Source organism: Rhipicephalus microplus, chromosome 8 (assembly GCF_043290135.1).
Source record: "Rhipicephalus microplus isolate Deutch F79 chromosome 8, USDA_Rmic, whole genome shotgun sequence".
NCBI lineage: Eukaryota > Metazoa > Arthropoda > Arachnida > Ixodida > Ixodidae > Rhipicephalus > Rhipicephalus microplus.
The window spans coordinates 88,142,254-88,165,131 of NC_134707.1; the positions used below are offsets into that span (position 1 = coordinate 88,142,254).

Sequence of the window (22,878 nt, forward strand, 5' to 3'; positions counted from 1 at the left end):
CTGGGTGCGAGCCGCAACTGTAGTTGCATGGAACCGACGTATTTCTCACACTGCCACTGCCCCACAAAATAAACTAACACTCCATTCTCGCGCATCCAATCGGTTTATAAAGGTTTGCAACCACAGTCGCCTAACTGAAAAACCAAAGCATTGAGCAACTCTGCCAAAACAGTTGCTTCACAAACAAGGCGGACATTTGCAAGCCTTTGCGAGGCCAGCTTGGTTGCTCAACTGAAACTGGTCACACACGTGAACGAGCCATAAGGCATACAGGAGCGCAGACTGAGAATTTTTTTATTTTTTTTTTTTGAGGAGTGGGTTCATTATGCAAGTAAATACGGTAACTTGCAAGGGGGTGTAAGGAATTTATAGGTCGTACACGCAAGAGTTGTTTGCGCTAGCAGTAGCGAAATTATGTTCCTCTGCAAAGTACAAGAAATCCGAGTCTTCACACCGCGCCACACTCACCAATCTTGTAGACAACTTCGACAGTCGGGCCCTCCGAATCGGAGTCGAAACCGTCGTCCTGGCTTTCGGGAAGCACAGCAATCGGAACCCTCGAGATGAAGATGTTTCCTGAAAAGCAGGAAGTCAAAGTTTACAAAGGGTCAAATTTTGCGAGGGACCAAAGTTTACATAGAGTACTGACGCTACTGTGGTTGGGGAAAACTAAAGCCCCTCCCGCCGTTCACCATTTGCACTGACCAGTTCGGACTCTTTCCATGCCACAACAAAAATGGGCATTTTTTTTTTTGTAAGTTACACGAGATCCCCCTCTTATGTATTTTTTTTTTTCCTGATGAAACAACTGGATCTAATATTTTAAGCTTTACATAAAAGAAAAGCACAATAAACTTATCACACATACAGGTCTCATTAATGAGATCTGTGTTATACAAGCTATATAAAACGCCAAATTCAACATCGCAAGGCTAAATTGCAGAACAACAGTGCAGGACACAATTTGCGTCAACAGCAGGACATTCTGCAACACAAGCTCGATGATGCAGTGCAAATTAATCTCTGGTGCTTTGATCAAACTAACAATGACAAAAAAAAATAAAAAGGCCATGTTCATTGCAAGACTGAATGAAATGAAACTGCTTTCAGTGAGAATAAGGCAGTGCTCCACCTAAAGCCGCTAGATTTTTTTTGTGTGTGACAAATGCCAGATCAGCATAACATCCTCCAAGGCAGGCAGTTTGAAATATGGGAATGGTATACAGATTTAAATGCCATTCCCTTTCCAACAGAGCATTCAGGAACCAGGCACGTTTATTTACCACGTTTACTTAATAATGCATATAGCGTGTGTCTTAAATACTGATTACACCACACTTCTCCGGGCTTCCCTCTCACACTTCATCAATTCCTAACGTGAAATTGTAATCAAGCAACTGTAGCTTCTTATTTTGAGCTGAAGCAGCAGCAGGTCTTTAACTTTCAAGCTTGTGCTGTACTAAAACCTCTCCAACACTACCACAGCATATATTCATACAGAGGCACGCTTTATGTCCTATTGGCTCGCATGGACTGCTTAAAGCAGTACCTACACAAAAATTTTACATCGTGCTTTTTCTATTGCAATGAGCAGTTAAACCAGTTGTCAAAGCTGGAAACCACAGCTGCTTGTTTGCGTGACGGTCAACTATTTGGAGAAGCTGTTATTTTACCCAGTCGCAGTTTAGGCTTTGGAGAATGCAAAGACGTGCGGAACGCTGAGCTGTTTTTGTGTGGACACAGCTGGCCACGTCAACACACCAAATGGTGCATACATCTGCACCACGTTAACTCTTTTCGACAAAGGCTCAGTGGGTGCCACCAGAATCCCCTCCGACATTTTGTAAATATGTGTGGCGCCCCAAAAAAAAATCCCCCGCTGAGACAAGGTTGTAAGCCTCTCCACTCCCGTTCAAGTCTGCCGCACTTTCCACCCCGGAAAAGGTCTGCTAAGAGAGCACTTGCATAAAGTGTGGCAGGCAATGCAAACTCCTGACACAGCTGATCGTTGGTGGTTTACATTCGAAGGAAGTTTGTGTTGATTCGTGTAGTGGTGCACTTGGGGTGCAGTTGCGCTTCGCAAACTTTAACACCGATTTCAGATATATGTTCCACCCTCTATTAAGCATTGATAGTTTGAATATGAAGCATGTGTGTCCATGTAAATCTACCACACGAGCCATTTCGCCTCGAAAATCACGAGGCAGTACTTTTCTAAAGTACTACCGTGAACGTGCCGCTGCCGCTGGGGTCGGCGATTTAGTCAAGTGGCGGGACACGAGGAGTACTCACCTGGCTTAATGTCCATGTGGACAAGGTTCTGGGAGTGGATGTAGCGAAGGCCCTCGGCCACATGGAGAAGGATTCTCCGCAGGTCCTTCTCCGAGAAGTGCGTGCCCTCTTGCGCATTACGCTGGATGGCGTCCGCCAAGCTGCCCCCTGCAAGCGACACCAGACATCCTCCGATCAGAAAAGGCGGCAGTTTCACGACAAGGTCAAAGCAACAGATGCAAAAGCAACAGTGCGGAATCTTACATATGAAGGAAGGCTAGACAGTTTTCGGTGGCGGGCCGTTTGAACTGCCCTAATGACATGTAGACCACTAAAACTAAGGGTTTTCTCGGCACAGAGCAAGCACTACAAGGCTTTTGCGATGCTATTTAAACTGACAGTAAAGAGAAACAACAAATTGGTTTAGACTGACAAACTGCATATTTAGAACTATGATGCCATACATTGCACTTTCACAAGTTCATTAGTATTAGAGAAGAAAATCAAGGCTGAAGTTTAATTTCTATATTGCACACCAAAATCTCTCCGTGTGACGTCAGAAACTTCAAGATGTATTTTTGGTATTTTCGGCACATCGACTAGTTGAAAGTTTCCGAAACTTTGTATGCTAGGTTTTAGGCACCCACAGATGACATTGTGCTTCATTTTCATCGATTAAAAGCCATGCAGGACTCGGTAGACGCCTTTCAAATTTAAGACGTCACGGTGGTTGGTGGGAGAATCTCAAGGTGGAGTCTCCATACACACTCTCGCGTTTTCTTGCTTACCAAGTGTCGTGTGGTGATAAGAGTTGTACTTTTGGGATTGTGAAATTGCACTTTACTAGTACGTAAAAAATCGCCTTGCGATTTAGTGTGCCTTAAAACAGTTCACATTGACTTCAGTACTAACACGAAGATTTCCAGTTCTCTCTTTTTTTTTTTTTTTCATTTGATTGAAACACCAAGCACTCAAGAGCCTTCAAAATGCACTGGCAAGCCTGAGTGCCCCACAAAAAAGTAATTACATTATTCTGACTGCAGTCGGCGACTCTGCTTTGTAAACTGTACATATCATGTGCACAACTTCATCTACCGTATTCGCAAGATTGTGAATGGTGAATAGTGTCAATGACGTAACCGTACTATGTGAAAATCGATATTCATTTTAAAATGGAATATCTTAAAGTGTACTAAGCTTTGCACTTGTGCAGGGCAGTCTCTTTATGCAGAGGATCTGTATGACAAGGCAGACTGCAAGGTGAAAATCGGTGTGGATACCTCGTAACATTTACCTTAAAGGGGCCCTACAACACTTCTCGAAGTAGCCACAGAATAGATTCACCAAAGGAGCTTATTGCCTCGTGAATTTACCGCCCCATAAAATTTTTAGAATCGGCCCAGTACGGGCGGAGTTGCAAAGACTTGTCACACGCTGCAATTCCATTCTTTCTCCTCTCGTCCTAGGAGCGCTGGAAGCTAAGCAGGGAAGGACGGCACTGGCAAAGGAAATGCATCAAGCACAGCATGGTGACCTTGAGCACTTTTTTTCTCTCTCCTTTTTCTTTCTTCAAATACGCAATTTCGAATACACAAGTGATTTTCAAGATTGTTCAGTCATTTGTTAAGAAATGAAAAAGCTATTTTTAGCTGACTGAGAATTTATTCTGAATTCCAGGCAGCATGCTCGACTACAATATTTGGCTTGCGTGTTGAGCCTCAGTTGGCAGAGTTTTCTGATCGTGCTCAAAATGGGTTCCAGGGCCCTATCAAGTGTGCCTTTATGAGTAGCCTACTACATGCAGCCAGCGTACTCACCATTACAGAACTCATTTTGGATGATCATGTGGTCGTTTTCGGCCCAGGCCGAGTAGTAGCGGACAACGTGCGGATGCTGGCCCAACACTGCGTGCGCGTAGACTTCATTCAAGGCAGTTTTCCTGTTGAAATTGAAAAAAAAAAAACATGGGTCACACAAATTAGTCAATGACAAACTAGGTGAGAGAATGGCTAAATTAAATGTCTACACCCTAAACAGCGCCTCGTCTTTTTTATCAATGCCAGCGAGGCGCACTCGATTCAGCCTTTCTCCACCCTCTCCTGCTCTGACCCATTGCATAGCCTCTGCGTGTGCTTTGCGGTCATGAGGGAGAGAGCCCCTCATGCAGTGCCTCACGACGGAAATCATCCAAGTAATTTTTTGTTCAGCATTGTACAGATCCATGGGGCGGCTACTTGCATTTCTCATGTTCACAAAGTTGGCGGTCACGCTGGCTGTGATACAACGTTTTGAGATAGCGCGTCGCTGCTTTTTTTGCTATTTTTTGGCGATTTTTTCAGTCACACGGGGGACCTCCTGCCACAGTTTGCGCATCTTGGCAGGGTCTGTTCTGCAATCTTGCGTTATATTCTACTTTCTACTGTAAATGTTTAATATCGCCGATTAACATAACATGTTACCTCTAGTATATTTTTCAGACAACTGATGTCACTGGGCAATCGCTCTGTTAACGAACTCCAACGAAAGCAAAAATGTAGAAACCGAACTTTTCCAAACCAGCCAGCAGAGGGAGGACTAGCCCTCTGGCAACAACGTCGTATGGTCATGCGCAGGGGTCATTCACTAAATGCTTCTTTGTGGAATTCAATTCGTGATAATGCTAAACTTGGTAAGGTTAACATAGTTTTTTTAGCAGTGCTGGTTTACTTAAATTAACTACAACTATAATGTAAAAATGTAAGCACACAGCTATTCCAGTCTAGAAGACCTGTATTAGGCTCTCTGCCAGCCTTGCCCAGTTGCCTAGCGTATCAAGCAACTCGCGCAGCAGAGATGTTTTCAGATGACACTACAGCTTTCAAAGAATGATTAGAGCTGTGGCCTGAACAGTATCACATTACCATCACTACAAAAACACCCTCATAACCATGGCAGTGCATTGCTAGTAGCTCCATTCGCAATGTGGAAATCATAAAGAAGTGTATTTTCTTGTGTATTCTTTTATTGAGATTGCAAACATTTGATTTATCTTGTTTCCATATTGCTGTACTGTTTTCTTGCAGTTTGCCACTCCAGAGAATTGTACGGGTACTTAACCTAACCTAATCAACATTGTGTATTTCTGCACTGTCTATGGCCCCTCTACCCCGGTCAGAGAATTTCTAAATAAACAATAAAGAATTTTTAAATCTTAAACAGGCTAGTTCGTGTAAATAACGTACACATTCTGTCAATGCCTCTCACCAACTTCATTTATGAACAATTTTTCTTCTCCAGCCATTTTAAGGCCAGTGTTCTCACTTCACAGGTGCTGCATGCGGATGGCCGGTGCGGACCACGAAGACAACCAAACAGGATATGAAAAAACGGCCACGCTGGAAGAAAGAAGCCAGCGGTCTGTACTCACTCATCCTGGGTGCCTCGCATGGGCTTGCGAGACTTCTTGATGGCATAGACACATCCGTCCAGTCGGTGCAGGCACTTGTACACACTGCCAAACTCGCCGCTGCCCACTTCGTTGAGCTCGAGGAACTCCGTCTCGTAGCGGGAATGGCCGGGCTCCATTCGTGTGATATGCTGCGCCTGCGGACAGATCAGAGTCACAGAAATACGACAACTTAGTTTTAATAATACAATAATTATGGCAGATTTATATCCTAAAACAGCAATACGAATATGAGGCATGCAGCAGTCGAGGGCTCCAAAAATGTTGACCCTCTGGGGCTCCTTAACTTGCCCCTAAATTTAAGTATGCCAGTAGAATGCCGCCTCCAACCAAATGTGGCCGCTGTGAACAGAATTCAGTCTCTCCACCTGCGGATCAGCATACAATCACCGTAGCCACTAAACCAACATGTCAGCTTGGCATCTTAGTTGTAATCACCAAGACAATCTTTACTAATTAGGAATTAAAGTCTAAGCCCCCCCCCCCCCCCCCCAAAGAAAAAAAGAAAAACTGCAACACTCTTACGAAGTGACGAAGTCATTCAACTGGGAATACTACAGCAGCCTATATTAAAAAAAATACATGTCTTCATCACGTCTTGTCTGAACACCTCCTCCAGTAACATGTTCTGTTAATCTTTTTTTTATCACTCCAAGCCTCCATACTCCTCTAAACTTGGGTCATAGTTGAATATGATTATGAGACACCTCATTCATTACTCAGATCCGATTAACTGTCTGGACCTATCCAAGACATTTAAATGTAAACCTTTTTTTTTTTTTCTTGCACTTCAACCGCGCTGCAATACAGCCACTGTGGGTGGTAGAAGTTGTACCCACACGAATGGTTACCACTGGACGCGTTGAAAATAAGCGAGGTACATTGCTAGTCCGCGCTCTTCTCATCGGTGTCTCAGTGTGCACAAAAGCTCATTCTCTAATCCTGTACATTTAATTGATGCTTAGCGAGTAATGTTAAAACAGCCATACAAGTAGTGTGGCAGAAGACGTCGTGTTCTGCACGCTTTTTTGCAGTTCGATTTCGTTCCAACCATGGTGCTCTTTTCCGAAGACCAATTTGGAGACATCGCTCCATTAACAAACTCCAACCAACCAAAGTAAAAATTTAAAACCCAATTTTTTGAAACCAGCCAGCAGAGGGAGGACTAGCCCTCTAGCAGCAGCAAGCAGCATTTTATGGTCATTATTAGTGCAGGAATCATTCACAGAATGCTTTTGTTTTGTGAAACGTAATTCGGGACAATACGAAACTTCATGAGGTTAATATGGCTTCTTTAGCAGTGCTGGTTTACTTAAATTAACTACAGCAATACCGTACATATGGTAACTGGAACACCCTAGTTCGTGGATGTGAGGCTAGGTCAAATCGCGTGTAACTGGAGCATCCTTGGTCTGCTCCTTTTGTGAACCATTACAATTTGACTGCGACTCCTTAGAATATTCCTAGCCTGTAAAAGCAGTTACAAAAAAGAAGCTGTACTTAATCCCTCAACATTTAATATAACATCTGGGGTTCTGCGTCCCAAAACCACAGTACGATTAAGAGAGACGCCGTAGTCTAGGGCTCTGGAAATTGACCACCTGGGGTTCTCGCACCTACATCGCGCAATGCACGGGCCTCTACCATTTCACTTCCATCGAAATGTGACCGCCGGGATCGAACCCGCAACCTTATGGTCAGCAGCCCAGCACCCTAGCCACTGTTCCACCGAGGTCGACTCATTCAACATTTCATCTCATTAACAATATGCATGAGACATTCGTTAGTGTCACAAAGTGAAATTACCTTAACAATGCAATCCTGCACCATTTCTTCATCACAGCATTCCCACAGGTCCTCGTAGGTTCCATTCTCGGGAGTTCTGTGCAAAGAGAATAAAAAGCACATTCAGTGATGAAAGAGTGGATTGTTGGAGTAAAAATGTAAGAGAACAAATCTCAATTAACAAGTTGACAAAATGCATAACAGTGACTAATGCCAAGTAATAAGTTTCAAATTACATGCCAAGATATGTTTTTTTTTTTTTTTTGTAAAGTGTTGGTTGCAAGTAGGTGCCTAGGTTGTGTCATCTACTCCATTGACATTTTGCATTGTCTTTGGTTCTTTTTCTTTACCTAGAAACGACCAGCACAAATGTTTTCAGACAGTGCTCTCCAAAAGAGATGAGACTGAAATGACAGGGTAGCAAACCCTCAGAACACACACTAAAACAGGAAGCATTAATTGTGGACTGACGGGAACGGCCTTACTTCCAACTGAACCAACTAACGGTCAACTGCGAGCCATTCAACTGATCACTGAGACGATCTAGAGATTCTAGTGTGGGCCGTGGTGGGCCGTTCCATCCATTATTAAACGTTTTTCGTGAAACCAGCTAGTTTCTTTCCGAGTAAAGGATCGCTTTAGCTGTTGTGCAACAATGCCTGAAAAAAAAAAGTTAACTGGCCATGGGACTGCCAAAAGGCTACAAAGCACGCAAATCGCATGCGTGACACGAGACAGACGCGACACATTCCGTCACACATGCAACTGGTGAAGAGTTAAGGGGGGGGGGGGGGGGGCAACGGAGCGCGCAACAGGCGGTTGCGCACACTCCAACCGTTTTCTCTCGGTCCCAGCTCACTTGGTTTCAAAACTCGGTGTTTTCTTTTACTTTCATTCCGTTAGAGCCGGCAGCAGTTTTGTGCGGGAACGGGAACGACCTTACGTGCGAGAGAGAAAGGCATTGGAAGAGGGTGACTATAACGGTTGGATGGCTGTTTGCGGGCGCTAATGGAGAGATACCTAGAGGAGGGTCGAAGCGCGTGGTGGGGGAAGGGGGGGGGGGGGAGAATTGATAGAGCGCGCGCGACGGCGGTTCCGCTAGACGGCGCTGGCTGCGGCACCGATTCAAACGCGACGGACGGGAGAGGAGAAAAAGTGTCGATATGGAAGAGAGAAAGTGCCGGCACATACGGACGCGTGCCGACGCAGACACCGGTTGCGGTGCGCGCCGACACAAGCAAAAGCGCGGGAACTTTATTGTTTGTATCTTGAGGGGGCGCGCGCTTGGACGGTTAGGACGGAACGGCGAGCGACGCTGAAAAAAGAAAGAAAAAGTGGAACGTAAGAACAACGGAACAGGCAGATGCGACGAGGGTGGATGAGAAAGAGAAAAGGGGGAAGGGGAGGTCACCTGAAGATACGACTCCGGTTCGAGAGCGACCGTTACGCATTGTTGAGGAAAAGGGATCTCGCTTCAGATGAAAAGGAGGGGCGACAAAGAGAAAAGGAATAGTTGCATTATTAGGATTGAAGGAGCTTCGCGTCGGGAAGGGGAAAAAAATGTAGCGGGGAAAGTCGTTGCGAAGCCTTCAGTATGTGCGGTCGTCTCCTTTAGATGATGGGAGTCTTTGGGTTCCCGACGACATTTGTTGTTCCCTGGCTGACCCATTGGCGCGCGGTAACGGTCCATATGACCTCTCTCCGTTACGGGGCACCGGCGGTGAGGAGGTTGTGCAGCTGTGGTCACCTTGAGGGTTCGCAGGTCACGGGTTCGGAACCCCCCCCCGCAAGAGATTTTAAAGGGGAGAATGGCGGCGCGGGAATTTGGCGAATAGAAGCTTGCGCATCAGCTGTCTCCAGGCAACGGTTTCCCGATCCGTGGGGCTCCGCTCGAATGCATGCCAGCAGCTGCGGCGGTCGGCAAAAGGTAAAGATTGCCAAACAACACTTTTTGACAGCGTTGATGGTATACGTACAACAGGCAGTGTTGACGTTGTTGACTGCTTGTAAGAAAAAGCAAGCGCGATGTATGGGCACCCATACTTGATCAGGGCAAAACACGGAATGAACGAAAAGTAAACTGAGTGCTCCTTGCCTCTTTCAGGCTTAAAATGCCGTTTCCGGTGAAGATGTTCGCCAGTGTCTTTATTTTTGCTTTTTTAATATGATACAATGCATTCATACCTTCCACCCCGCCGTCCTTCCAAAATACTTCTGCCTTTCAGCTAGGTTTTTTTTTTTTTACTGTGTACATGAACGGTCCACCTCTGACCATGAGACGACGTCACATGGTGACATCATGACAACGTCACGATTACTGGCTATAAATGGCGTCGTGATTGCGTCATGTGATGACATCCTATGCTAATTTCTCGCATAGTGCTGACGTCGACGGTCGATTTCTCTCGTTTGACGATTCTTTAAGGATTCTGCCTTAAAACGGTCGGATTCGGAACATCGACGTCAGCGGGATTGCACGCACTGAGTTCCGCTGCGCGCTGTTTCCCGCGATGTGCAACTATATCATTTATTTACCATTTAGGAAGGCGCAACGTCTATCAATCTAAAACAACGTTTTTTTTTTTTTTTTTTTTTTTCAAAATGCGAGGAAGTCGGGGCCTGAGCGTCGTTACATGTAGGACCGCCAAGGTCGGCGGTGAAGCGAAGCGGAAAAGACAGCCGCCCAGCGTAAACGAGCCTAACGGACTCGGCCATGTAGAAACGACATTTGGCACACGCGAACACACGCTGCATTACATAAAGGAGAAGAGACAACGCGGAAACAGGTTTCCTACGATGTCGTCTGCTCCGTTACCGCACGGAAAGGTACAAAAAGAAAAAAAAGCAGACGACAAAAGCGGAAGTCGTCTGCTACTCGGCTCACGCACTTCTGCATCTCTCTCTCTCTCGCTTTCTTTTTGCAAGAGTGCATTAAGCTTGACGTTTAGTCCTTGTTTTAGTCTAGCCCGTGTCATCGTGGTAGCTGTATACGGCCCGCATGCCACGTGACCCAGGGGGTCAGGAGTATCCACTCCACTACTCGGAAAATGTCACGTGATCACAAGTAGACCAATGAGGTGTAATTCAAAAGGTTAATTTGAAAAGTTGGGCGAGCTGGCACGCTAGCGTATTGAAAAACTTGAACGCGATTGGGCACGGAATCTAGCTGGTAAACGGTAAGGCTGCAATACCAACTTCAGGCTTAGGCTGGAACATTTATTTGGAGATTATGTTCCCCAACAAAGTGAGAATGCCGATATAACTTGCACGTGACGTCATGGATGCGTCAAAACCGCTGTTACTCCAACATGGCAGATTCGATGATGTGAACACAGCCTTGTCTTGTGGCGACTGACTCCATTCATAGTGTTAACTACGCCGCCGGAACGTTATTGGCCTCTGTGCCTGATTAACAAATAAAAAATCTGCATGCGATGTACTATAGCTTTACCGTGAATAACTCACTTCAGCTGGCATTATGTTTTGCACTATTGACGTCTGTGCAAAGCTATGTCTAGTTTTTTGAAACATTTCGCTATATAGGTCATCGGGGGGGTCGCGCAGACACCTAACGGTTGCGGAACGCGGCGTCTCATGCAAATGCCGTCTGCACGCCAGCCCCTCCTGCTCGCGCCGTCGTCTGCTACGCGTATGAGGGACAGCAGAAGGCAAGGCGCGAGCAGACGGCCTGTAACGGACTCGGCCATGCGCAGACGACATTTGGTTAGCTGCGGGTTCGTTCGCGGCCTCTAGAAAGGAGGGACGCCACCTATAGGCGTGAAAATTCCGTCGGTGCGGCGAGACGAGACAAAATGAACTGCGCCTGCGCTTCCGACTCACAGAGCTGCGTAGCACGACCACGAATGCTAACTAAGCACGGAATATGGCACACAAAAAAACGCCTTATTCGTTGTCGCCTTAATAAGCCGGTTCTCGAAAATTCGGGGCAAAAGAATTGTCGGGTGGGCATGGCATTTCTGACATGAAAAAAAAAAAAGAAAACCCCGAAAATGTGCAGATGTTATGTGACAACCACGATATGATTGTCACGAAGCCGTAGTAGGAGAACGAAGTTCAAATTTCGCCACCCGTGGTACTGTAACGAGGACTTTTTCGCTCCCATCTAAATGCTGCCACCGTGGCCGAAGATGGAACCTGCGACGTCCAGCTTGGCCACGCTGCACAAAGGCGCCACTGTTGGTTACGTCTTTATTCGGGTTGTCGAGCTCTTGGCTGACGCTAACGGCGTATCGCGAAGCGTGTGCTGTGGGGTTAATTGGCGCTACATATCACATTCCAACTTAAAAATACGCTTGGGACGCGGACACCAAAGTAGATGCAGACAGGACGATCGCAGACTAACAACCGTTGAGTCGGAACAGTTGTTAAGCCTGCGTTCTTCCTGCCTCTGGTGTCCCATGCCAATGAACAAATAGACTATTTAAAGTCCGGCAGTTTTACCGGGCGAGGTGGGGGAAGAGGAGATTAACCCCTGTCCCTTCCCACTCTCCGTCGATTATGATGGCGATGCCAAGAGAACGACAGGCGTCGCGTGAATCCACACAAAAGGTAAATTCACACCTTGTTTGTCACAGCGGCGCGTTTCTGCGCTTCCTTTTATGAACGAAAGGAACCGAACCGCGGGGCAAGAGAAAATACTCGGCCGGAGGATAGAGGAATCGTTGGTGTAAGGCGTTCATTCAACGATCCGTTTTCACCCCCCAAGAAAAGAAGACGTACATCCTGTGGCGAGGGACACAAGATCCCCGTGTTAAGGCGACACGCGCCACCCACTCGAAGGAAGTTGTTGACAATGGCGGGAGAGACGGACCCCGTGCCGGGCTCGAGAAGGTCACCAGCCTCCTTCTAGACTCCCTCTTCCTCCGCGGTTTGTGCCCCCGCTCCGGTGTCGTCGCGCCGCGGTTCGGTAACGCGCCTCACAATGGCGCGGCACGTGCCACAAATATCCACCTGGGCGGAACAACAGGAAACCGCCCGCCGCCCGTACTCGAGGGTCACCGTACACCCAGCTGTGTATTGCCCAGCTGGCGATGGGCGCGCGCTGCCAACGGACCACCGCGAGCGTCTCGTCTACACTTCGGACACGCAGACGGCCTAAAAAAAAAGGATAGCAGATGCCGTCAAAAGGATGACGTGAACAGGAAAAGCAGAAGAGGACGAAAATATAGCAGACGAGGTCAAAAGAATGATTAGAACAGGACAAGCAGAAGACGTCGAAAGGATAGGAGACGACGTCAAAAGGATGACTAGAACAGCACAAGCAGAAGACGTCGAAAAGTACAGGAGGCGATCAAAATGACCACTTGAACAGGACAAGCAGAAGAAGTAGAAAAGAATAGCAGACGACGTCAAAAGAGTCACCAGAACAGGACAAGCAGAAGACGTCAAAAGAATAACGTGTACAGGACAAGCAGAATACGTCGAAAAGAATAGCAGACGACGTAAGAAAGAGCGGACAGATAAATATGAAAGTAACACTGTTCTGAAAAAAATAAAATAAACACCGTACTTAACACCACTTGAATATAAATGTTAATGCGTATTACGATGCTCAAGTTCGTGGTGTTTGAACCCACGGGCCTGGGACGTTGCGGATTTAAATGACATTACACAATGATATTAACCATACCACTGCACCGCAATACGAAACTAATGCGAAGATTAATCACGCTGCGAAACAATGACAATATCTCCGGTCTTGCGTGCCAAAACCACAATATGATTACGATGCACATTTCGCCTTCGTCAAAATGTGACCACCGCGGCCGAGATCAACCATGCGGCCTTCGGGTCAGTAGTCTACACAGCAGCGTAACCACCGGTCCACCGCGACGGACGCGTTGCGAAGCGGACAGCCGGACACACTGATGTTTCTGCGTAGTATCAGTGATTGAAAATGCGCGTTTTACCAGGCAGCGCCAGCCGGAACAGACACTGTCGATGCTTTCACCACAGACGACCAAAACAGCAAGAACTCAATAACAATGTGGAACGACAGTGCAAAGAAACGAAGAAAAAAAAAGAAGATTAGAAGGGAAACACGTATACGTGGTGAACAGAGGGGACTGCCCCAAAAGCTACCGGTGGACCGCGTCGATATGCGTACACACACAACAATCTCAGCTGACCGGACGCAGATGCGACCAGCGCGGCGGTCAGCACCGGAAGAGATGGGGCCGTCCCAATACGCATCGTCATCCCACCTGGATCCGGGAAAGGGCAAAATATCGCTACACGGACAGCCCGATGCGGGGAGAGAGGACCGAGCCACGTTCACGCTTCAATAGATGCATGCAGATCAGGCGCGCGAAAAAACCGTTGACGATAGCGAAGTATATACTCGCAGGATGTACTACGTCACGGCAAACGTCGGAGATCGAGCTATCTCGAATGATCGGTAGCTAATTTACGAATGCAATGCTAGCTGGTAATCGAGAGTATGGTGGTAAACCAGTGGTGGCGTAAGGCGCTAAAGACCAAGTCTGCACACGGTGGCAACAAAAATGCAAGGGTGATTGATTGATTTGTGGGGTTTAACGTCCCAAAACCACTATTTGATTATGAGAGACGCCGTAGTGGAGGGCTCCGGAAATTTTGACCACCTGGGGTTCTTTAACGTGCACCCAAAGCTGAGTACACGGGCCTAGAACATTTCCGCCACCATCGGAAATGCAGCCGCCACAGCCGGGATTCAAACCCGCAACCTGCGGGTCAGCAGCCGAGTACCTTAGCCACTAGACTACCGTGGCGGGGCAAGAAGGTGATTGAAGCAGCGGTATTTAACTAATAAAACTAACAATACAAGTTAGCGTGTATCCCCTTTCAGTCACTGCATCTCGCTTACCTTAGCTTCGTGTTGTTTCGACCTTTCGCACTATCTCCTCCCATTTCATTGTTGGCCTATAGGTACGACTCGTCCCAAGATGCGAATAAACCAGGTGTGAGTTTGCACATCACCTGTTGTCAACGCCTCTCTCTCGTTTGTTATTCCACAGCAGCGCAAGAAAGAACCATGAACAAGAAACTTAATTCGTAGATCTTTTACAACTACAAGACCTTGACTATAGCTTACAGCGGAAATAATGGCATTAATGCAATTATGACACATTACCATGTGCTGTGTGCGATTTATGACGCACTATATCCGACTTCTTGCGTGCTATCAACACTGTCTTAGCTGAAACTGCGACAAAAACCAGTCAATCGAGAAGTATACCTTCTCCCTACCACCAAAAAAGGAAGATAAAAAAAAAACATATACGTGAATTAGTTGAAAAAAAATTGAACGATAACGTGCGCGACAGAAGTATTGTTCCTTTGTGCTGGCGCCTACACCAAGACCTTGTGGATCGAGCCAACAATGAAAGTTAACTTGTTCGCGTTACAGTACACGACGTTTCTTTTCGCGTGATTTAATGATTATAGGTGACCATGCTCCAAATTGACCACGCACCAGATCGCCAAACTGAACTTAAACGCTGTATAACTTGAGTCTCATCGTGGCTTGCCGGCTCCAGCCATTACCACCGCTGGGAACTACGAACTGCGTGAACGGCGACACCCCTTGTTCATCGCATGCTTCAGCGAGGGTTACAAGGAATAACCGTTGTGATAGAGAGGCCACGACTGCTTTAATGATAACAAGGCTATCCGGCACGTAACATACGTACAACATCATCCGAACAGACGGGATAAGGCGAACCGTTGTATAGCTGTGGGTATTACAAGAAAAGGCCTCTTTTATAGAACCCACTTGTGGCCTCCTCGTGGGATATAATACGGCGATCGTAATAAAACCGGCGCAGGCACTAATTCCTCTCCGCAAACAGCCGTGAAACAAAAGAAGGCACCCCCTTATGCTTTTATATCAGTCGTAAAAGAAAGAAAAGCCATTGAGCCGCTCTACTATAGTACGCTATACGACCTAGTAGGCCTGCGAAAAAAGTCACGATTCTGCCACATTTCCGGGGACGAGGAAATCGCCGGGCGAAGAGAAGCTTTGGACCGTCTCCGCTATTTACGACGGTATACAGGCCGTAAAACATTTTACGACGTACATGAGGACAAAAGCGAACACATGATGCGATCGTGATGCGTAACGCGCCGAGTGTGACGTTCTAATCACGGGCGACACGTGTTTAGACATAGCTCCGTAACTGACGTCCTCTTTCCATGTATTTTTCCTCGATTGGACAATCGGTGGGAAGCAGAAGGCGCTGTTAGCACGCATGCGCAGAGACGCGACACTCCCGTGTTTCCGATCGTCTGCTCGTCAGCTTTTCTCGTCTGGGAAGTTGGTTGATGCAACTGCTGCACGCGAGGCGACTTGTGCTCGAATGTTGTTTTTTTCGTTCGTCTGCTCGTTTCCTATGCAACTTCTGCTTACGTGGCGCCTCGCCTTCTGTTCGAAAGGGCTTTCATCTGCTGTGGGCCAAACGAATGGCCGCTATTAATGAAAACACAGGATGCTCTCGTATATATTAAAGACTTATACGCAGCATCCGCTTTAACTGCAGAAGCTTGGACACGTAAGCGTTGGTACTGCAACACGACTGTTGCGTCTGATATGGCAAACGGAAATTGAAAGTCAACTGCTCGACCGACATTTGACCCTAAGCATAACCGACGGCCGGGCATGTAGCACGTAGACAGGATAACCGCTGGTCATTAAGGGTAACTAACTGGATTCCTAGAGAAGGCAAGCGGGTTAGGGGGAGACAGACGGTTAGGTGGGCAGATCAGATAAAGACGTTTGAAGGTATAAATTGGCAGCAGCAAGCACAGGACCGAGTTGACTGGCGGAACATGGGAGATGCCTTTTGTCCTGCAGTGGACGTGGTCAGGATGATGATGGTGATGATGATAACCTATCTACTCGCTCCTTGCGGTCATGTATGCAGAAAGGCCGCAAATATTTACTCATGTAAGCAGATAAAAAACGGTATCTGCATTCATGAGCGAAACCAAAAAAAAAAAAAAAACGCGCCGGAAACAAGAGCGTCTCTTGAAACGGGCAGCTAAAACACCAAAGCTTTGTACCGTAACAAATTAAAAGTCGAAGTGCAACGACAACAGATAGAAGAATAAGGTACCTGAATTCATTATTACTTTATTTTATTTTTTGAACCATCGCATGCATTGAACGCACAGGTGTTTTCGCAAAAAGCTGAACTAAATGCGAAACCGACAGAATAATCGCCAAACTCTCCGATCTCATTCGCAAACAAGCTGCGCAAAGCAGCAGCAGACGACACACAAGTGGCAGAAGGGCAGCAGACGACATCGTTGCGGGGCAAAACAAAGCGCGCATGCGCGTGCGGTAGCAGGCGGCACAAAAGGCAGCAGACGACACCGCGAAACAACGGGGAAGCTGCGATGCACCTGCTGATGGACGAGAACGGGGCCCAGCAAATGGCAAAGGAACGAGGAAGGCGAAAAAAAAAAAAAAAAACCTGTCCGTTTGTTTTCCGAACGGTCGGCAGAGAAAATTGAGCAGAGAAACAGCTGCGCATATCGAGATAAACGATGGCTCACGCGTGTGCAAACGGGGAAAAAAAGATGAGCTCTGTCAAAGCAAGCAGAGGCGCACCATGCGCACGCTTGAAGACACAGCCCAGCAGGTCCGTTTCTCAACAGCCTTTCCTGTTACTTCTTTTACTTCCCGCACCGTCGTCTGCTACGCAAACCCGCAGCAGACAAGACGAAAGAACAAACAAACAAACAAAGCAGACGACGCACGAGTGCCGTTGTTTCACCGGGCGATGGATTGGCTTTCGGCACCGGCTACGAGAAGAGAGAAATGCAAAGCGGCTTATCTTTACAGACGCGAGCACGCTTCACGACACGTGATGACAACGTAACAAGTTGCGCGCAATATCTCAATCACTATATACGGGCGCGATTGTAAACACACTGGACCGAAACACAATGGCTGCGGAACGGCGACTATTCGACACGCTATTCTCCCACCTTCTTTATGCCCAGCGTGATTCGCGTTGGCGAGTGATGTGCAGCGGCTTCCGCCGCAGAATGGCGGAAAGGCCAATGCTTCCCGGCATTCGCCCTCTCCACCTGCGAGGGGCGACAGGTGATTGCATGTTCTCCATCACAGATTCAAACGGAGCAACGGACACGCTTAAGGGTAAACGATGGACATCGTGCGCACGGCCATGGGATTCGCGGCAAACGCGAATTTCCTCTCGTTTAACGAACGACGATTCGAGCCTGAGTGAGAACACTGGAGGCCGCAAAATGTGCTACTGGCCCAAGGTGTCAATCATAGAACACATTCCTAGGGTAACAAGTACATATATTTCGTTTAATTCCATTTGCATAATTCGCTTTTAGTTCTGGGCAATTTCCCTCTGTTTTTTTTTTTGTGTGTGTGTGTGTAACAAGGCCGTAACTGTAGAGGTTATTTGCGAAGACACGTTTTTAGAACAAGTTTCACACAATGCGAGGTCGGCTTAATGAAATACCGGTTGGTGCCACGAGCCCTTCCGATCACGATCAAATCCAATCCGAAGTGCGCTTCATTCGGATTACCTGATACTATTTCAATTGCGATCGGGGTCAAGACCATCGCGATGTCGCTCCCAGATTGCGATTTGACTGGCATATGCGCCAAACTCGATTACTTTAAAAGAAGGACCTTGTGTTGTGGCTGATAGCGATGAAGAAATCCGATCAGCATCGGTCCTAATAAAACTATAGTGGTGATAAAACACGGGACGTACTGCACTTGATGCCATTTGTTATCGGTAACATCGAGATGCTTGCTGGAATACGCAAAAAGACTGCGCAAACTACAAAAGCATCAAAACAACCGACACAGTGGATCATCAACACGTCGCGATAAGCACTTTTTATCTGCTGAAAAATTCTGAAAGAGAAGGTAGGACGTCCTTTGCAGCTTCCTTGCTTTTTATCCCGCCCCAAGGTCCTCAGGGCGTAATAATGCCCTCCAAAGATAGACCGCGATACGATAAAAGCCACGTCTCAAAAGGCGAAGTACAAAACCGGCAACATTTCCAATAGTTTCGCAATGCGAGGACGTGCACGGACAAGTATTGAAGCGAGCAGACGACGCCGCGAAGTTCCGGATGCAGACGACCCGAAAAATCCCCTCCCCCCACCCTCTTTCATCGAAGGGACGACGCCTTGTGATGTCTTAGGCGGGAAATGTGCAGTTTCTGACCGTGTAGCAGAACGTGAAGGTTGTGGATGCCGCCGCGCAAAGGGCAGTGTCCGAGTCGCGACGTTTCCTGGTCAAGAAATAAAGTAGACTATAGAACGGACGTCGATCTACAAAGGAAGCTTTGCCGAGACTCTACGCAAATCTCGCTAAAGCGAGGTAGATTTAAGCATTAAAAGAGGTTTACAGAATTGTCTCGTCTCAATAATAACGTATTCTTCCCGAACTACTTAAATTACCTTCGTGGTAAGGTTCATTACCGTTGTGTTTGGTTCTAGTTCAATATATTACTACACTTTCAACTTCAAAGTCTGCCCCGACATCATTTCGTTGCTGCGTCCCACCTAGCTTCATCACATCATCAGCATCAACCTGACAGCGTCCTGGCGTACCATATCCAATTCCACAACAACAACGGGCGGCTTTTTTACGTGTCATTTACAATACTTTTTTACGTTTTTTTTTTCCCCTGTGCATCTCCTAGGTCGTGCTCACTGAAGTGAAAAGCTTCTATATAGACGGTTTCAAAGTTGCAAGCGTTGTACCAAAAAAAAAAAAAAAAAAAAAACTTCCGGTAACCTCATTTACCAGCTCCTAACGTCAAAACTGAAAGCACGTTTTCGATTTCTTTTCAAGCGTAAGGAAAGCCTCTCTTTTTTTTCTCGTAAAACGACCAAGTGTAAAGTACAAGGGAATATTTTATAGTTTTGATGCACCTCAAAAGAACATTTATTTGAATATATTTTGCCAAATAAGGGAAGGAAACTAGAAAATAGGCGGCCTATTTTCTAGAGATGTTGTCCAGTCACATCAGTGGACGAAACTGGATTCCATCAAGGGCCTGTATTTGTAAGCATTGAAAGGGTCTATATAAACTACATAGGAACTAAGCTATGCAAGGCACGCCGTATAGCAGGTGACAAGTTTTGGGGCCACGAAATTAATTTAACCATAGCCAAAGGCAACACGTTTTCCTTTTTTTGCCCTATGATACTCCCCATCCATCCTTCTTCCATAATAATGTTAATTTACAGCTTGGGTGCGACATCATGGACGCACAACATGGTGGCTTGGATGACGTCAAGACAATACAATCACGCGGCGGCTAATCTGCTTCAGTGTGCTGGAACGCTATGGTGCGCACGAATAACGATGAGAGACCATTATGCCATGTGAAGGTCACATTAACGCGACATCACAGACTTCCCAGTCCGCACCAAGTCTGTGCTGAAACGCGGTTTTTTAAGTGGCGTCGGTGCAAGCCATCTATACTAGATTTCACTGTCAAGTTCGCCAAGCGTCGGGCAGCTCGTTTTTTGTAGCAGGCCCAAAATGGGACTTTTTGGAAAGCGCTCAAATTAGTCCTAGCGAAAAGTTAAATCAATTTTTTTTCCCTTATCGACCAAATTCGTTCTATCAACGTGGCTGGCAATCGAAACCACACCCTTAAAGTAAGACGTGCAAAGTTGTGCTACGTCCAATATCAGCGCCGTAGCTAAGGGGGAGTTTAGGGGCTTCTGACACCTCCCGAACTTTTGGAATGACACATACCTTCGCATCAAAGACCAGTGCCGAAAGTTAGCCGTTCTACGAACAAGCATACCCCGCAAAATATTCCTGGGCACGGGCCGGTCCAATGTGTTTCCGGTGTTTTTGTCCCGATGCCTACAGCTGAGAACAGCCGAAGCGGCTTCCCGGGCGCCGGCGTAGATGAAAAAAGATGAAAGAATGCCGCGGCGATGACTATGTTCCACCTGCTTCTAAAAACCGCCACCCTGTAGTTCATACACGGTCGTCACGACAATAGAGAGAACAAATGATAAACGCCGGGGAAGAAGTGCATTGAACAGCCGCCACGTCCAGTTTGGGTCGGTGACATGATAGAACGCTCGTCGGCTTTTCGGCGACATCAAAGTCGGCTCGCGATTCTGTTCCTTCCTTCGAAAACGCCCTTTCCACAACGTTCAACTTATCGCCGCAAAGCCTCCTCGGGGGGGGCAAATGTAGCTGCGAAAACTTTCACAAGGTATTCTGCCGCGGCTGAAGAATTTTTTCGACGATGCAGGAAATAAGTGCTGCATTCCAAGACTGGACAAAAGCCAACGCTCTCACCTACACACTGACGCATGCACGGCCTCTACTACCCCCTCCCCATTTTCTCTAAACTGTCAGTCAGTACAACGCACTGGTCAGTAGCGTAGGCACTGCGCTGTGCTCCCTACCGGGCTGCAGAAATTAGGTGCCTTCTTCCTCTTCTAACCACTACCACCACCACCAGTAGCGAGGAGTCCGCAGTCACGTACGGATGTGTTCAGCGACTGGGAGCACCCAAGTTTTTTTTTTTTTTTCTGTTCCTCCGCTGTCGTATATTTCTCGGCGAAGACGATTTGTGGGCCGGCTTCCTCGGAGTACACGACCGTCAACGAAATGCGATCCGTTGGAACAGGGGGACGCTGTTTCTCGAAGACGCCCCAATCAAGCCCTCGGACCTCACGTAGGCAAGACGTTGGAGACGCCCGCTCGGTGTGAGAACACCTCTGGTGAGTGCCACGCATATCTTTGTCGGTTCTTCAAGTGTGGTCACATCTTAAGAAGACGTAGTCGCCGTGAGTGACGTTCCAACCCTATTCCTGGAGGATAAAAAGCGCAACTCCCCAGCCGCTTCTAAAGCGCCGCGCGGGTCACGGACTTTGTAGAACACCATCGGAAAGCTCTACGACGATATCTGGGGTGTAATGTCCGAAAACCACGGTATCGTGAGAGACTCGGCAGTGGAGAGCTCCGGAAATTTTGACCACCTGGGGTACTTTTTGACGGGCACCGATATCGCGCAGCACACTGGTTTCTTCCATTTCACGTCGTTCGAAGTGCGACCTCCGCGGCTGGCATCGAACCCGCGACCTCCTGGTCACGGTAATTACTGTTCCACCGAGTGGACAACGTCAGAAAGCTAGAGGCCGTACGTGAGCGAAGTGAGTGAACATGCTTTCACCAGTGAATATCCGCTCCATCGAAATACCTGCGAAGACCTCATCAAAGTGGAGTCATGGGAGTGTACTCGAGGACGTACTACGCGACCCTGTGCTGAAGCAGACGACCTGCCTCGCTATGCCTACCAACAGAACCGTTCTTTTTGCCAACGTTTGCAAGTACAGCGACGACGTGTGCAAAGTTGGCGTGCGCTTTACAAAGCAAAGAGCCCGGCGAGAGCAACAACGTCATCGAAGCATGTGTGTGCGTGAAGTGTATACAGGCCAAGTTCAAACGTCATCCTGCAAATGCCGTATACGCGGGCCAGCGCAGCAGACGACGCTACCGGGCTAGGCCTAGCAACACGACCGTTGAAAACACTTGACGCAACGCGGGAGGTTTATCGGCGACTGCAACGAACGGCAGGTGAGTGAAGGGTGTTCCTTTTGTTTTTAATCGAAGACTATTGTCTCAGAACAATGGAAGTCTAATATTGAGAGTTGTGAGAAGGAGCACTTGAGTGGGGATATTTTCTGAAAGCCGTGCTATATCGCCGATTAGCCCATGTACCCGATTCCGCGAAGAACCTTTTTATATGGACGATAGCGAGAAACAAAGGCAATCGCGCGCTGCGAGAAGATTAGTGCACGGGGGATGTCATACGAGGCATAGCCTCCTAGATTTCCCTTGCCTGCTGGATGAGCGCGAAACGCCGGTCATCTATAGCGGCTAGATCGGCAATTTTGGCGTTTGCTACAAATTTCAGAGGATGCCTTGTATTGAAAAAGTTGCCTGCTGAATGACAGCGTCCCTTACGTAGGGTTAATTATATTTACGTTTACGCTTTTTCAAAACTTCTCACGTTATTTTTGTTGCATTTAAGGACCAAAAACGTAAACACTCATTTAAAAACACCCCTACTTAGGAGGCGCCACCACCATATGTTCCGACGACGGCCGCTTTCCATGTGACCGCCGATAATCCGGCAGGCAAGGGAAATCTAGGAGGCTATGTACGAGGTGAGTGGGTAACGATCGTGGATAAGGCCTAGGCGCAAATTAGGCGTGCCAATTAATAATCCGTAGCAGGCACGGCGGTGGAATAATTACGGTGCACGGCTGCTGGCCCAAAAGAAGAGGATTTGATCTCGGCCGCGGCATTTCAAGTAATAATTGAGCATTGAAGTACCAAA

The 22,878-nt window shown here is 47.3% G+C and overlaps 1 protein-coding gene across 1 annotated transcript in view; it reads right to left on the reverse strand.

Annotated features, from left to right (window-relative positions):
* Positions 1-22,878, reverse strand: part of Wee1 (Wee1 kinase) — a 33,871-nt gene that overhangs the window by 5,818 nt on the left and 5,175 nt on the right. Inside the window, exons 2-6 of the mRNA XM_037415948.2 lie at positions 7,523-7,598; positions 5,678-5,853; positions 4,089-4,210; positions 2,293-2,439; positions 469-576 (exon numbers count right to left, since the gene is read on the reverse strand). Of these exons, the coding sequence (XP_037271845.2) occupies positions 469-576; positions 2,293-2,439; positions 4,089-4,210; positions 5,678-5,853; positions 7,523-7,598 (629 nt within the window). The remainder of the gene's footprint in view (positions 1-468; positions 577-2,292; positions 2,440-4,088; positions 4,211-5,677; positions 5,854-7,522; positions 7,599-22,878) is intronic.